This window comes from Aythya fuligula, chromosome 9 (genome assembly GCF_009819795.1).
Source record: "Aythya fuligula isolate bAytFul2 chromosome 9, bAytFul2.pri, whole genome shotgun sequence".
In the NCBI taxonomy this organism is placed as follows: Eukaryota; Metazoa; Chordata; class Aves; order Anseriformes; family Anatidae; genus Aythya; species Aythya fuligula.
The window spans coordinates 12,546,485-12,561,084 of NC_045567.1; the positions used below are offsets into that span (position 1 = coordinate 12,546,485).

Here is a 14,600-nt window from a genome sequence, read left to right on the forward strand (position 1 = left end):
TGCCAGTGGATAGCTGAGCTGTGCCTGAGCTCCCAGGAGGTATTTTGGAGCTGGTGGCCATGCCAGTAGGTTGCAAGCACAGAGAGGTTGGAAAGGCAGTAAGATATATCAGCACCCAGCAAGAACTCAGCAGATGAAATTATAATTCCTGGATCTGCTGCTGCTTGTCAGTATGATTTGTGTTAAATTAGTGAATGTGCCCCTGGCCTCAGTTCTTCATCAGGTAGCATCACACCATTGTTCACAGGGCCTTTGCTGGCTCTTGGTGCTGCTAAGGACAGCAAAGGGAAAAAGGGCACGTTTTCCCCAGCGCTCCTCATGCACACACTTGAATGAGCTGGAACTTGGATGGAGATTAAAGAAACAAATAACTAAACTGGAAATGAACTTGATCACGTTTAGTGGAGATCTGAGCTTGTGGGCTGCCTTCAGCAATGTTCTCTCCAAGCTTTTGTTTCTGCCTGCGGTGGGTGCAGCCCCGCCAGCTGGGCGAGAAGTTCGGGGCACACAGCAGGCGACTGCCCCCTGCCTCGAGCCTCTGGTGGTGCCCAGAAGAGTCAGTCTGGTGTGGACTGATGTAGCCCAAACATTGGTATTTCACAAACAAAATCTTGGTTTTCTTTATGGACCTGGAGCACATGTCCAGCTGGCCTCCTCCCTTCCTAATGCTGCTTCCCTGCAGAGAGCTCCAAATCTCCTGCATGAGGTGAGGACAACACACTGCTGTGGGAAGGAGCGGGAGCAGTTCAAAGCCGCTGTGATGAGGACAAGGCAGAGCGAGGCCTCATGGAGAGAAATTTAATTTCAAGCACCTGTGCTGGATAGGTAACAAAAGAACTGCTGGGAAGGGATGACAGAGCTTGTGAATGGCGCTGTGTATGTGACCCACGGCAACCCCCCCACTCGGCTAATAAGAGATGGTGCCTCTCACTGGGCACATGCTGGCAGTTAATCTCCCTGCCATATGGTGGCCGTGCCTGGCACCTGCTTCTTCCGTGTGAGATAAGGTCAGCGTCTCCCTGCAGACACAGGTATTTCGGAGAATCAATGTTGCTTCAGCATCTCTGGCAGCCGGGAAGCGCTGCCGCTCCTAGGTGCAGTGCGGGGAGCTGGAAGAGAGCGTCCTGGCCTTGGCACTGAGGCTCCTTCCAGCCCAGGATGGCACCGAGCCTCGTGCTGACCCGTGCCCCACACAGATTACACCCCTTCATTCACAGTCTGTCATCTAAAGGCACAAATAGGAAGAGATAACAGATGTATTTGCTTTCGCGCTGCTTTTCTCCTCCTTTTTTTTCTGTTTCTACTCCAATTCTACCACGTTTCCTTCCATGTTGCTTCCTGTATTCTCTTCGCCCCCAGCTCATATAGTGCAGGCAAACGCTGCCTGGCTGGGAGGGAGGAAGCGAGGCAGCACTCAGCTGTGGCTGGGGTCCTCCCAGCTGCTGAATCCCCACCAAATCCCCTGCCTGTCTGCCTCTATATGCAAACCTGTCTTTTCTACCCTTTTTCCTTCCATCTCTCTTTGGGTATTTCATTTTATCTTCCACTTTATGCTCTCCAGACATCTGTCTCCCTTCTCATCAAATCACCATTAAAGGAAATACCATGTGTGAGACACAGACAGAAGAATTTGGTTGCCAGCCATAACCAGAAAGCCTGAGATGAAAGAAGCTTGGTGATCTTAGGAGGTTGGTGGATATAAGTAGCTTCCTTGTTTGAGAAGCTTTCCTTCAGAAGAAGGAATTTTCTCCCTGACTTAAAGGACAGAGAGCCGCAAATTCAGACATATATTTCTTGTTCTGCTCATGACTCCATGTGATCTTGAATATGGTGTTTATCTGACAGCCAATAAATCTTTGGGTAAGAGTGCTATGGTATTGTTCTTCACCCAAGGCTTTATTTTTATGCAAGTAATTCCCATTAGTGCCAATGTTGTATGGTGTTGTAAATTATTTTAGAAATATTAGACTGATGAAGTTTCTTCTATATGAACTAAACTGCTTTAGGAAAGCAGACTGGTATTTTAAATGCAGGCCTTATTTAGTAAGGTGTTTCTGCTGTTTTGCAAATGCATTGTTGTAAAGAAGGTAGGCAGGAGAGAACTTTCAATCTCAGAAACAGCCTAGGATGCTTCTCTTTGTCTTCTATGGATCTGTCCATAAATGACCATGCAGGTGTTACCATAAATCCCTGGTCATATCTGCAGCTCATCACATGAAAACACAGTAAAGGATGAATCATACAGATCCTTTCAGTACAAAAGAATCACTGTGGCAGAAGAAGAAAACCCATCTGGGTTTGCTTCTTTTTCTCAGGTTGTATAATTTCTTCACCCTTTAATTGAAATATTGGTCATGTATTCCAAAATCCTGTTCTTCTGACTTCCAGCTTAATTCTCTATATTACACCTGAAAGGCGAGTTTGGTATAAAATCTGCCTTGGCTTTGTGATCACGATGGCCTGATGGTATTTGGAATTAGAAAAAGTGATTGAGGGATTTCATGTTGAGCCTTCCCCGTCTCTCAGTGCCCTCTCTTTTCTTTGGGAAAATCAGGTTTCATTTGACCTTTAAAATCATTGCAATCTGAGTTTTGTTTTCGCACCCATTTCTTTACTTCTTTAACTTTAATATTTGATATACCTGATTTGTGAACTTTGTACAGTTACAAGAGCAATGTGTGTGCTTCTTATCTACAGCAAATAACAGGCAAGACACTGAACAGATTTCAATAATTCTGGAGCCAAGTGGAGACAGATAGCTGAAACATGAAGATAACTGGAAATAAGATGAGGACAGTCAAGCTGTACTTCTCCACCTGGGGCTCCCGACCCTGAAGACTTGCAGAAAAGCTTACAGGGAATCTTGAAGGTTTACAAAAAAATTGTATTTTAACTGACTTCCTATTAAAAGGAGAATAAAATGAAAAAGCTAGACCAGAAAACAGTGTAGGTAAACTGTTCTGATTACTTGTTTTTCACTGGCAGTCATTTCCCCATCGTGAGAATATGGATATAGACAGGAAGGAATTACAGCTGGTTCTCCCTGCCCTGTGGGGAGAGCTGACCTGCTCATAGGCACTCAGCTGTTCACAGCTGGGAGAGCTTCACCAGCAGGTAAGGTGCCTTCTGGACCTCGATAAGCCCAGTTGAAGAAAAATTGAAGAAAATTGAAGAAATTGAAGGAAATTGAAGAAACTGCAATAGCATGTGAATGCTCCTGAGATCAAAATGCTGTTACTAAACCTGTCTGTAAATACCACCATGGAACAATAACCCTTCTCTTGTACAGTTCTTCCCGGATAATGTCATGGCAGCAGTGTGGTTTTCGACCTGTTGAATTGGTTACACTAATCTCTTCGTGAAACAGGAGGCTTCCCTGTGTGCACACAGTTAAATCCATAGCAACTTCTGTAAGAGGTAATATTTCTGACCTTTCTTTTTTTCGATTTAGCAATATCTGTTTATAGTCAGTACCAAGCTATAATAAAGTATAGCCTTTGCTGGATTGGTAGTGCTCAGTCTGGCTGAATGTGTGCTTTCTTAGATCCCCAAACTCAACAGATAAGATAGCTAAGCTTTCACTGAGATGTTGGTTGAAGCAGAAATGAGTAAAGTAATTAACAGTGTACTATTCAGTTTTAAAATCGATAAACTGTAAAATAAGACCCAGAAGAAAGATTGCTAATACTATAGGTCTGGATCAGCAAGATATGTAAAAAGTAAATCCATCTAACATAAATTCACCAGACAACATTTAAAAAAATCAATAGAGCATTAAGGCCAGATTTACAGGAAATTGCAGGAGAACCATTCTGGTTGGTACCACAAAACATTGAACATAATGGCAAGGCAGCTGCCCAAGGTCAATATCCTCTGGAGTGATCTTCAAGTTCACCATCTCCTTGCAAGCAGTCCAGATGTGGAATTCCTCCTAAGCTCAAGAAAATTAAAAGAAACAACAACCAGATATTCCCCAGAGCCACCTATTCTGTCTCTGTTTCAGCGTACCAAGGCACTGATCTTTTGGATTAAGTCTAGCAGAACTGTACTCAACAATTACAAGACTCACATGGAAATCTGAGGGGAATGGCTCTGGGTGGACATGGCCAGGTCTGATGAGGTTTACTTTGTCTTCCAGTTATTTGTATTTTCCATTTCTGTAAAACTAAAGCCTACGTGCACTCCTAAGGCTTTTACAGGAGTACAACTAAAGTCAAACAAGGGAAGCCTTAGGGCTTACATTACCATCCTTAGGCTGTAGAGGATGATTAGCTGAGCACAGGATGTGCAAGGCTGTGAACTTCGGATATCTCCTGGGCACTGTGGTGCTCTGCATGAAGGCTAAATGAGAGAACCGAGCATTTCCCACTTGCCATGGGGATCCCCGGGCTCAGAGTGGACCTGCAGCCAGCTACTGCAGAATGATTTGCAAGTTCATACCTTTGCTAACACTTCACATTATTTACCTGCTGATGCTTTTTTGGCCATAGATGTGGACTTTTAAAAGTGGTAAAAAATTACTCTTTTGATAAAATTTACACAAATGCCACAGCTGTACCAGAACTAAAGCTCTCTGCATAATCCTGCTGTTTGAACTTTAGTTATTGCTCTCCATGGTGATTAGCTAGGTGGTTCAGGGGAAGGTTTGCTGGAGTTTCCACTTTTGCTTTGTACTTTTTGGTAGTGAGGATGTCAGTGCTTATTGCTCTCCCAGATATAGCCAGCTTTTCCATGATAACTAGCTCTTCTGCACAAGAGGAAGGAATAACTCTGCTATAAGGAGGTTGTTTTCAGGCCTCAGGATAAAAACTGTTAGATAAAAACACAGTAATTATTTGTTAGCAGAAAAACTCTATGCAAACAAAAAGTCCTTGAGGTATATATTTGCTGAACCTACACTGCTGTGTAACATCAGTCTGCAAAATACTTGACTGCATTAATCCTGTAAATGCCAACAGATCATATGTTGTATTTGCATTTATTTTTACCATCACCCAGAAGTGTTCAGCTGAGATGCCAATGAGATTTTTTGTTTGTTCACATTTAATTCTGACCAGCTGGTGGAAAATACAGGTGTGATTTTACACAGAAACAAGACAGTCTGCTCAGTAATACGACATCCTGGGAATGTTGGGAGGCAGAGGAGACTTCCACTGTTAATAGAGGTCTGGCTATAGAATTATAGCCAGAGGTGATTCACACACGCTTGAGTTTTCTTTGCTTCCTTTCCATTTGGCAAGAGTACTATAATTCAACAGTTAGGATTTTGGGGTGCAGGACATGATCCCGAGGCCAAATGTATAATTGCATCATTATTGTTCCCATACTTTCCAGTGGATGCAGGACTGAGAAAGAAAAAATAGTCACTTTCTGTTTTGCCTTCCCAGGCACCATAGCAACTGAAAGGCTACTCTTAAAACAACCATTGTTTTTTCTTCCTATCCCTTTGTTCCATATGGTGCCACCCATCAAACTGTACTGACATGCAGATCCATGGATGCCAGCTATTGGTGTGTAAGAGATGCATTGTACACAGGGTTTGATGACTGATGCTGAGTTTCGTAAGCTGTCTGCTTTGATACTTGGCATGCCCTGAGACAGTATGTCCAGGGCACAGCATGTCTTTCTCTGAGGTGAGACTATGCACTGTCACCCATGGACAGAGCCCCACTGATTACTGTATGCTGGCAAAGTGTTCAAGCATGCTGGGGGCTCTGGGGAAATAATCATTCTGTGTTGCCTGAGAAGAGAAGGAAAGTCATAGTTAAAACAATAGTTAGACTTGGCCATGCAGGTGAATGTGGGAGGTTATGTTGGACTTGTCAAGACTGCCAAAACAGTTGTCTGAACTTAGACAGTTTTATTTTAGGCACCTAAATGAATAATGTAACTTAAACGAGCTGAGCAGCCAGCAGATTTCACTGACTATTTTGACTGTAGTATTAGACGCTTGGCTTGCGTGCACGCTAGTTTTCAAATAATGGGAGTAATCCTTTGATGTTTGATGTTACTTAAAAAGCTTCTGGATACCCTTGCACCCCTGGTGAGAAGAGCACCTAGAGCTGGGAGGTGACAAATCTCTTGTCTGTGTTGCTTGTGTTCTGTGTAAACAGCAAAGTACCGTGATGTCGTAGCAGCAATGTGTGGCTGTGTGCGGTGCTCACCCAGAGGTAAGTGACTGCAGTAAACAGTAAGTGTCAAGACACGAGAGTTGTAACAAATTTACTCATTCTTTTTTCAAGAATAGTTCCTTTGCCCAAACCACAGCTTGGTCTTTTATAGCCTACTATGGATGCTTTTTTATGACTACTTAAAATCCACCAGTGTTTTTTCTGTATAACACATAATACCAACATACACATACCTTCCTTTCTGTGTTCTCCACAACATGCAAGCAATGTTGCTTACTTTGCATCTCACAAGATGATGAACAATTGTGTTAATACAGTCTTTTTTGACTAGTTAAGACTGAAACATTATTAGCCAATGTGGAGCCTATGAAAAAAAAAAATCAACTTTTCTTCTGAACAGACCACTCCTGGAAGAATATGAAGAGTTCCTTCTCTACAACAGAGAATCTTCCCATTCTCTCATTGCATCCCCTGCTCTGACACTGAGGTCTGATGGTCAGAGCAGCGCAGCACAGCACGGCAGCAGTGTGCTTGCCAGCAAGCCAAGAAAAAGTATCCAAATGGAAGTTGGAAATGCCAAGTGTGCTGTAGGGTATGCTGGTATGTTACAGTGCATGACATTCAGCCTGGACAATTTACAAATTGACTGTAGGGCAGCAATAGATGAGAATTCAGTATTTGTGTATCATGCATTAATAAAGGCAGGGGAAGGTTTATCGTCTGTAAATAAGATGTTTTGATTCACTGAAGCAAAAATGTTTGTCATCCATAAATAGGATCATTTAATTCACTGGAGCCATTGTGACACAATTTTACAACAGGACTGAAAGCCATTTTTATTGATGACTACAAATCAATTGTGGTGTTTGACACAAATTGGTGCAAAACATCATCTGATCCCGTTTATGACTCTCCTACTTCGGTACGCTTGGAATGTTGTTCTGTATCATTTCACATCTGTTTAATCGAGCTAATAGTCCATCTGCTTCATTGGAGTGATAATGTGATGAGCTCAAACTCAAATTACTGATAATGAGCAACTCGTTCATTTCTCATCAAAGAGCTAGCTGAGGGACTTGATTTTTTTTTTTTCTAAAGCCCACAAGGCTTCATTCTCCTATAAACATTAGATTTTGCCGAAAGAAAAGAAAGTCTCCACTTCAGGCAAAAACGTCTTTTGGGACCACAGAATTTGCTTACAAGTTTCAGCTTGTCCTTGAGAAGAGCTGGTCAAATTGGCTAAGGAAAACACTTTGCTTCCAAAGGCATTTGCATCGTCTGCTTCATTTGCCTGTTTAAGGACTCAGCATAGAAGATTTTGCTTTTCTCCAAGTTGGACAATCATCCCCGAATCCTAAGGAAATGAACTTCTTTCTCTGTGGTTCGACGACAAGAATGAATGCAACTGCACACCTCCTCCGGGAGGCCAAGTCCAACAGCTCCTCAAATGTGAGCGAAGCTTCTTTGTACTACTTGCTGGAGGAATGGGCTCTCAACCCACAAGACACAAACATGAAGATGTTTTTAATTCCTCCAGTTGTCTGCCTCGTGGCAGGTGTCCTCATTATTCCTTCCATCTTGTTTGTGATCTTCTCGAGCTTTAGCATCCGAAAGGAAACGAGGTACATGCTGCTGGGGAATGCTTTGCTGTGTGATCTGATATACCTTTTGTTCTACACGCTGTCAGCTGCTCTCAGTGCAGCACATGTAAGTCTCCCAAAGGAAGCCTGTGTTCTCCAGTTATTTCTGCTGGCAGTGGCTTACTGCGGAGGACTGTTCACAGCTGCTGCCATAGTGGTGGACACGTACATAGCGATTTTGTTTCCTTTGCGCTACGTTACTATTTTGCCTTCTTCACGAACAAAAAAAGTGATTGTATGTCTGTGGATCTGTTCGGGGGCTCTCCCGGGGATTTTCTTCTTGGTGCTATCCAGCACTCACAACTTTGTGCCCTGCGTCCTGGAAATGTGCTCGATTCCACTAATAATAATATTAACTCTGAGTGGGACTGATGCTGTGAAGCTCTGTTTCTGGCTGTCTGCTATGGTTATCTTTCTCTTCCTTTCTCTAATATTTTGTTGCTATGCTATTCTTTATTTTAAAACCAGGCAATCAGGTATATGGGAGAGCATCTGTTCCAGAGCCAGTGTGACATTCTTAATGCACAACACTGTGTTGTTCTTTTATTTCTCTCCACTCTTGGTTCTTTTTGTAGAATCATTCTTGTATGTTAACATTGTCATTGGACTGGAGACAGGAATCTGGGTCTCCCTGACAATCTGCAATGTCCTGATGATTCTACCTAAAGTTTTGTTCCCTTTTCTGTATGGACTTCGATACAGAGAGATCTCAGCATCTCTCAAATCCATCGTCAGAATGAAGCATCTTCACCTGGTGTCACCTGCTCCATCACCATCCTGAGGCAACGCAGAGGACAGCTACAACAGAAGAGTTGTCCTTAACTTGTTTGCATGCAAGCCTGGTGGAAATCACTCAGCTTCTTTTGCAAGATGTGGGCTGATCACTCTGCCTCCTTGGTGCCAGAAGGGCACAAGTCTTTCATCACATCACAGTTGGGATTACAGCAGATGCTGCCGTGGACAAAATGCTACGTTTTGTTGTAATGTGGGAGGGCAGCGTATTTTGGAGGACATGGTGAGTCAGGATCATTTCTATCCATCCATGGCAGATGTCTTCCTGGAAAATAGAAAATGAAAAATAGATGGTGCAAAGCACACGGGTGCAGGGCAAAGGGGGTAACCGCAGGTCTCTTGACAGCACTGCCTACAGGAGACAGGATTCTTAACCAAACAAACGTACTGTGAGCAGAGCAGCTATTTTTTTCATTCATGGTGTACTTGTGCAAGGTTGGTAGCCACTGTTCTGTTCTGTAACATGTCATGAGATGCCTCTGGAAACTGCCATACTCAGTGAAACACTGTGCTTCACCTCAGGCAGTGTGCTAGAGTACTATCTGCCTTATGGATTCTGTCTGACAATGTGCAAAACAGTGTGGTTTTGTAAAATCTCAGTTTGATGGGAAGTCATCTTTGATCAGTGTCTGTCGGGCAGCTCAGTGAGGGAAGACGAGCAGGAGCAGCGGGTGGTAAAGGGGCAAGCAGGCAGTGCCTGCCGCGGGGTGCCAGGCTCAGCGCAGAGCCAGGAACCCTGCCGGGTCCCTGCCAGTGCTGCCAGGTCGCAGACTCTCTCTGCCTTCTCTGTACTTAAAGCAATATCCCAAAAGTGCTGTTTGTGTGTTTGGGGTGTTTCACACTCATCTGAAGAACGGCACTAAGCGGGAGCCAGGAGGAGATCAGTGTCTGGTTGCACAAGGTGTTTTTGGCAATGCAGCCTGTTTGAGAGGTTCCAGCTTCTCTCCCTCATTCCCCTCATTCCCCAGGTGCTGGTTACTCTCCTCACTCCACGGTTTGCTGATCTCCCCAGTCTGCTAATGCAACTGCTCATGGGGTTGCAGGCTAAAAATATCCCTCTGAAGAGAAGTGGTGTTGTTTTCATCTTAACCAAGATTATCCCAGGGATCTGTTTATTAGCATGTTCTGCAAACATCTGTGTCAGCACAACTGAGGGGGTGACAAATTTCATGTCAGAGGTGAGGCACCTTGGGGGCTTTGCTGTGAAGGGACACTTCTTGTGTAAGAGCATCTTTAAGCTAAAGTTGTTGCAAGTGAAAAAGATATATATTTGTGCATATTTGCTTTAAGCATGGTTCTGTGCTTCCCCTATTTTTACCCAAAGGAACATTAAATTACTGAGTAATTGCTTTGTTTTCCAGGAAAAAATTCTTCATCCTCTTCAATAAAAAAATAGGACCTGACAATTGCTTTTTACTGTCTGCTTTTATTTTTCTCCAAGATGAATGTCCTGTAGACATCTTCCACACAAGTTATGTTTGTATAAACCTTCAGTTTCAGCCTCAAACAAGGGTCTCCCATACCACAGTAAGGATGGGGAAAATACCTGTCCAGCAGATAGGTGCTTTCTGCTGAATTTCTTTAACATGCAGTATGATCAGATATGGAAGATATACCAGTGCCTCCCCAGGCTGCTCATATCTTGGGGCAAATCTCTACACCTCTGCCTGTTGGCAGAAAGGCTGGTAACTTACAGGATGGTTTCTCCATGGAAGATTTTTTCAAGCTTTATTGCCCAAAGTTTGTCTGTATTGTAAATTGTTGTGCTGAATAGTGAAGAATCCTGTGTAAATGGTGCAAAGGAAGGTGGTTGTACATATGGCTGTAGCTGACTCTGTATAGCTGCAGGTTAACAGTGCTTGATTTCCCAGCCAGCCTCTGTCAGTTATAAAGTTAACCTGCAGGACAGACTCAGACAAGAGTAAAATGCTAGTTCTGTAACTCTTTCTTAATATATACATCCCAACGGTGTGTTTCGAGGCAACAACAAGTTTGGTATCATAAAGACAGACACTGAAAGAAGGAATTTGGTGATCATGGCAAGTTTATGTACATAGGAAATTTGTCTACAGTGTTATCATAAGCAAACAAAACAGTTTTGTGGAAATGACCTAAGAAAGATGAATGCAGTCATCTTACATGTGTCCTTGAACTCCTTCCTAGAACAGGTGTTTGCCTAAAAGAGTTTAGTTGAAGTGAAATTAGTTAAGTTGAACTGAATTCTAAAAAAGGCATCCACGTGGAGAGCTGATGCTATTTTATTACTCATTTTAAGGTGGTTTAACATTAGATAAGCAAAATTTTCCAAGTGACTGCTTGTAGATAACTTCTTCCCATAATGTACTCCTGTGCTGTTTGATACAAAAGTAGCACGTACCAGCATGCATATGAGAAATACACCGTATACCTGAATCATTTACCTCTGGGGGTTTCGCCTGTGTATATGAATAGGACCAAAGGTATCACCAGGGCAGAATCACAGGCACGAGGTTCCTATAATTCTTCTCATAAATGTCTTGAATTTCATCTTAAAAATAGTCAGGCCTCTTCACTTCCCAGAGCTTCAGGGCAGTAGTGATTAGCAGCCTTCTAAGGGTGTCCCCAGATAAGCTCTGGAAATTCAGGTTGAGATTATTTACCACAGCCCAGCTATCAGCCTCTCCAAGGTCACATAAGGGAACTTATTGGATGTCAGGGTGTCTGCCCAGCATTTTAATTTAAAGTGAAATGGAGAGCAGTTGACTCTAACATGTGATTTAGCAGCTGGGGGCAGTAATCCTTTAACAAATTGCTATAGCATGAGTCATGAAAAGTCTTCCAATTTGTAGCCTAAATGTGTTGCACCCCTGGTCAGTTCCTCCCCTCTTTTCTTGTGCTGACATTGTCACTGAGCTCACCGCGTCTCTCTTCCCTCTTTAAGGTGGATTCACAGGGCAGCTGCATTCTGCCTGTAACCTGCAGAGCAGAGGGAGTCTGACCTGTGTTCCAGGAGCTGGCTCTGTGCCTTGCAGCGCTGGAAAAATCGCTAATTCTGTGCTTAGATCAGCGCCCCAAATTAGAGCGGTTTCAGTGTCAGGAGAAACAGAGTCCCCAGGCAGGTAAACGATCCTACAGCTTAGAATTTAGATTTCCCTTCATTTGCTACAATTTCAGTAATTATTCAGTAAAACTGATTAGCCTCCTGCAGTTTTAGTAATTGATATCAGAGTGCCTACTCCTGCTCCATCAGTTTACCTTGGCATTTTCAAAGGGAACTTTGGTACAGCAGGAGGTCAGAAGGGAACCAGCAATTGCCTGGTTGCACTGGAGGGAGCCCTGAGAAGCCAGTGCTGCCTTTCAGCAGCTGCCCTGAGACGGGTCCCACTCAGCTCTTGGCCTTGCTCATCACTCTTGTTGTACTCTGAGACACCGTGCACCCTTCAGACAGAAACCGTGCTTGTGGCCATTCCCTGTGGGAGGCGGGTGTGTGTGACAAAGGAGAGAGAACACCTGATAGGAAAAGGAAATGACAAGTTTCCTTGAAACTTGGTCTCTGCTGTGTGCGGTCTCCACCCTCGCCTCACTGCTGGTAGCTGAGGGCACAGCACTGTGAGTTGTTGCCATTTTTTCACAAGCCTCGTGATGATTTTTGGCGTCTTCATGAAACCACAGATGCTGAGTGTTTTTGTTTTTCAGCATGCTCCTAGTCCTTCCGATTGCAACATAAATCAGCGAGGTACAATATGGACAGAAGGTACCAATCTGAAAGGCAAATAAGACCAACTCTTCATGAACTGCTAACAAAACATCCAAGTTTCCAGGGGAATATCAGGAGCTAGGAGAGGAAAAGGAGCCAAGCTATGGTTCTGTGGTCTGATGGCTGTCAGCGAGGGATGGTCTTGCAAGTGCTTGTCCAAGCTCTGCAGGTTTGTCTGGGGAGCCAGCACAGATCAGACAAGATGTTTTCTGTCTCTGCTAAGCAGAGCTACGGATTTTGTGTGCTGAAGTTTATTAGGACAACTTTTTCCAACACAGTGGATTGTTTTTCTCAAGAAAAAAAAAAAAAAAAAAAGGCTGCTGATGTTGCAGGGAGAAAATCCTGAGGGCTACTGGTTTTCAGTATGATTCCCAGTAGGAGGAACTGGTCAGCTTTGATGGCAGCTATCATTAGTTTAGGCACCAGGTGAAGGTAGGGAAGTGCAGATCCTCAAGGAGTAACGGGAGACTCTCCTACCCACCTGCTTTCTGCACACTTGCCAGTAATGCTAGCCAGGTCAAAGCTGGTGCCTTGTTCATGAAAACCTGTTGAAAATAAGTAGTTTTTTTAGAGGGCATTTCTTCACGCCCTCTGAAAAGCAGATCAGTCTGGACCTGTGTGGGAGTACAAGAAGTGCTGCACCCTGCAGAACAAGGGCATAAAGGAAGAGAAACAAGATAAAAATAGCTGAATATTGAAGGTCTATAGGAAGATTTAAAATACAGAAATGTGGGGATGAGCTGGCATTACAGAACTGAGTTTGGAGGAATGGGGTAAATTGAAGAGACACGATTTCTAGTGGGTTTTATGGGGGAAGAACACAGTGGAGCCCCCCTGAGGGGCATGCACCTGCCCCACACTCTGTGCCTGTCCTGCACAGCCCCACAGAGTTGTGACAGGCTCATCGGTGTGGACGGGGGCCCCATGGTACCACCGAGCACTCTGGAACTAGTGTGCTGAAATTCAGGAAGAAACATTTTTATCTCAGAGCAGCATGAGAGAGAGAAGATTTTTAATACTGTATAAGGCAAAATGAGACATTGCAGAGAGGGAGGGAAGCTGGAAGGAGTTGGTGCTCTCTGCTTGAAGAGATTTGTTTTGTGAAGTGTTCTCTGGTTTTGATTTAATGGTGGGTTGGCTCTTTCAAGCAGCTAGGCAGGGGAGGAGGGATGGGAATATGTTCCCAGACTTTGGCCACAAGTGTCCCAGTGTCCCAGGCATGACCTCTTCAGTGTTTATTTTTCTTTCTCTACAACTGACCCAGATGCTGAGACTTGAGACTCCAGCCCTCCTGGCCTCTTCTGGTACAGCATGTCATGGTCCCAGGGATAAGACTGGGTACAGTACCTGGAACTGTTTTTCTTTCAAGCATACTGTTCTGTCCATTTGCATTCCAGGAAGTCAAAACCCACGAGGAAAAGCCTGGGAGAGCACTGCCACCCAGCGGGGACGCAGGCAGAGATGTGAGCAGCCCGGGGACACTGCTTTTTTCACTCGTGTACCTCGCTAGAGAGAGGAGAAAGCCTTTCAGACCGAAGAGTAAAGCACACCATAACAGAACAAAGGGGAAGCTAGGTTTTGGTCTGCTTTATTAGAAAACAGCAACAACGAACGTTCGCTGGAACGAGGTTAGCGTTCGTTTAGCGTTCGTTTACATTTGCAGCCTGCATTGTCTCCTTCCGGGGATTGACAGCAAGGCTTGCAAATTGAGATGGATTTTTTTTTTTTTTTTCATCACTCAGAACTGAAAACCTAACAAAGTGTCTTCAAGTGAACAAACAAACAAAACAGTTTTAACTTAAGCTGATGTGCCAATCACTAAGAAAAAGCACAGCTTTGGAGGAAACAGCATTGAGTTCTACCAAAGTTACAAACCTTTCATTCCAAAAAGCATCTTCTCTGTTTCACTAGTAGGTGCTGCAAATCCAACTAGTCACAATAAATAGTTGAATAAACTTCAGGGCCAAGCTGAGCCAGTTCAAGCATGTCTCAGGGCAGATGTAGCAGGGAAGTAAACTTCCCACCTTCGTATCACATTTCTTTGCCTGATGGGAGGTACTTTATTGGCAGAAGTAAACTACAGCTGGTCCCTTTCTTTTTTTCTGGAGGGAAGGAATTAAGATAATTTAAGGATGTACTGTACAGAGGAAATGCAAGGGCTGAGCATATATACAGATATTCCCCAGACGACCCTAGTGGCTGTATTGCCATCCATTGCTACCTACAGCTAAAAAACATCATCGTTGCAGTCTGTGCCACCGGGGCACTGAGGTATTGGGTTTCCGTGCAGTTTTCCTGCGG

General features: G+C 43.9%; 1 protein-coding gene across 1 annotated transcript; it reads left to right on the forward strand.

Moving 5' to 3' along the window:
• The first annotated feature begins 7,526 nt into the window (after positions 1–7,526).
• On the forward strand, positions 7,527–8,552 carry GPR148 (G protein-coupled receptor 148). Its single transcript, XM_032192908.1, has one exon. It carries the CDS (start codon positions 7,527–7,529, stop codon positions 8,550–8,552), a length of 1,026 nt encoding a protein of 341 aa, XP_032048799.1.
• The last annotated feature ends 6,048 nt before the right edge of the window (positions 8,553–14,600 follow it).

Excerpts from the sequence above, each read along its gene's own strand:
- GPR148 (XM_032192908.1), top strand. The coding sequence starts at position 7,527 with ATGAATGCAACTGCACACCTCCTCCGGGAGGCCAAGTCCAACAGCTCC.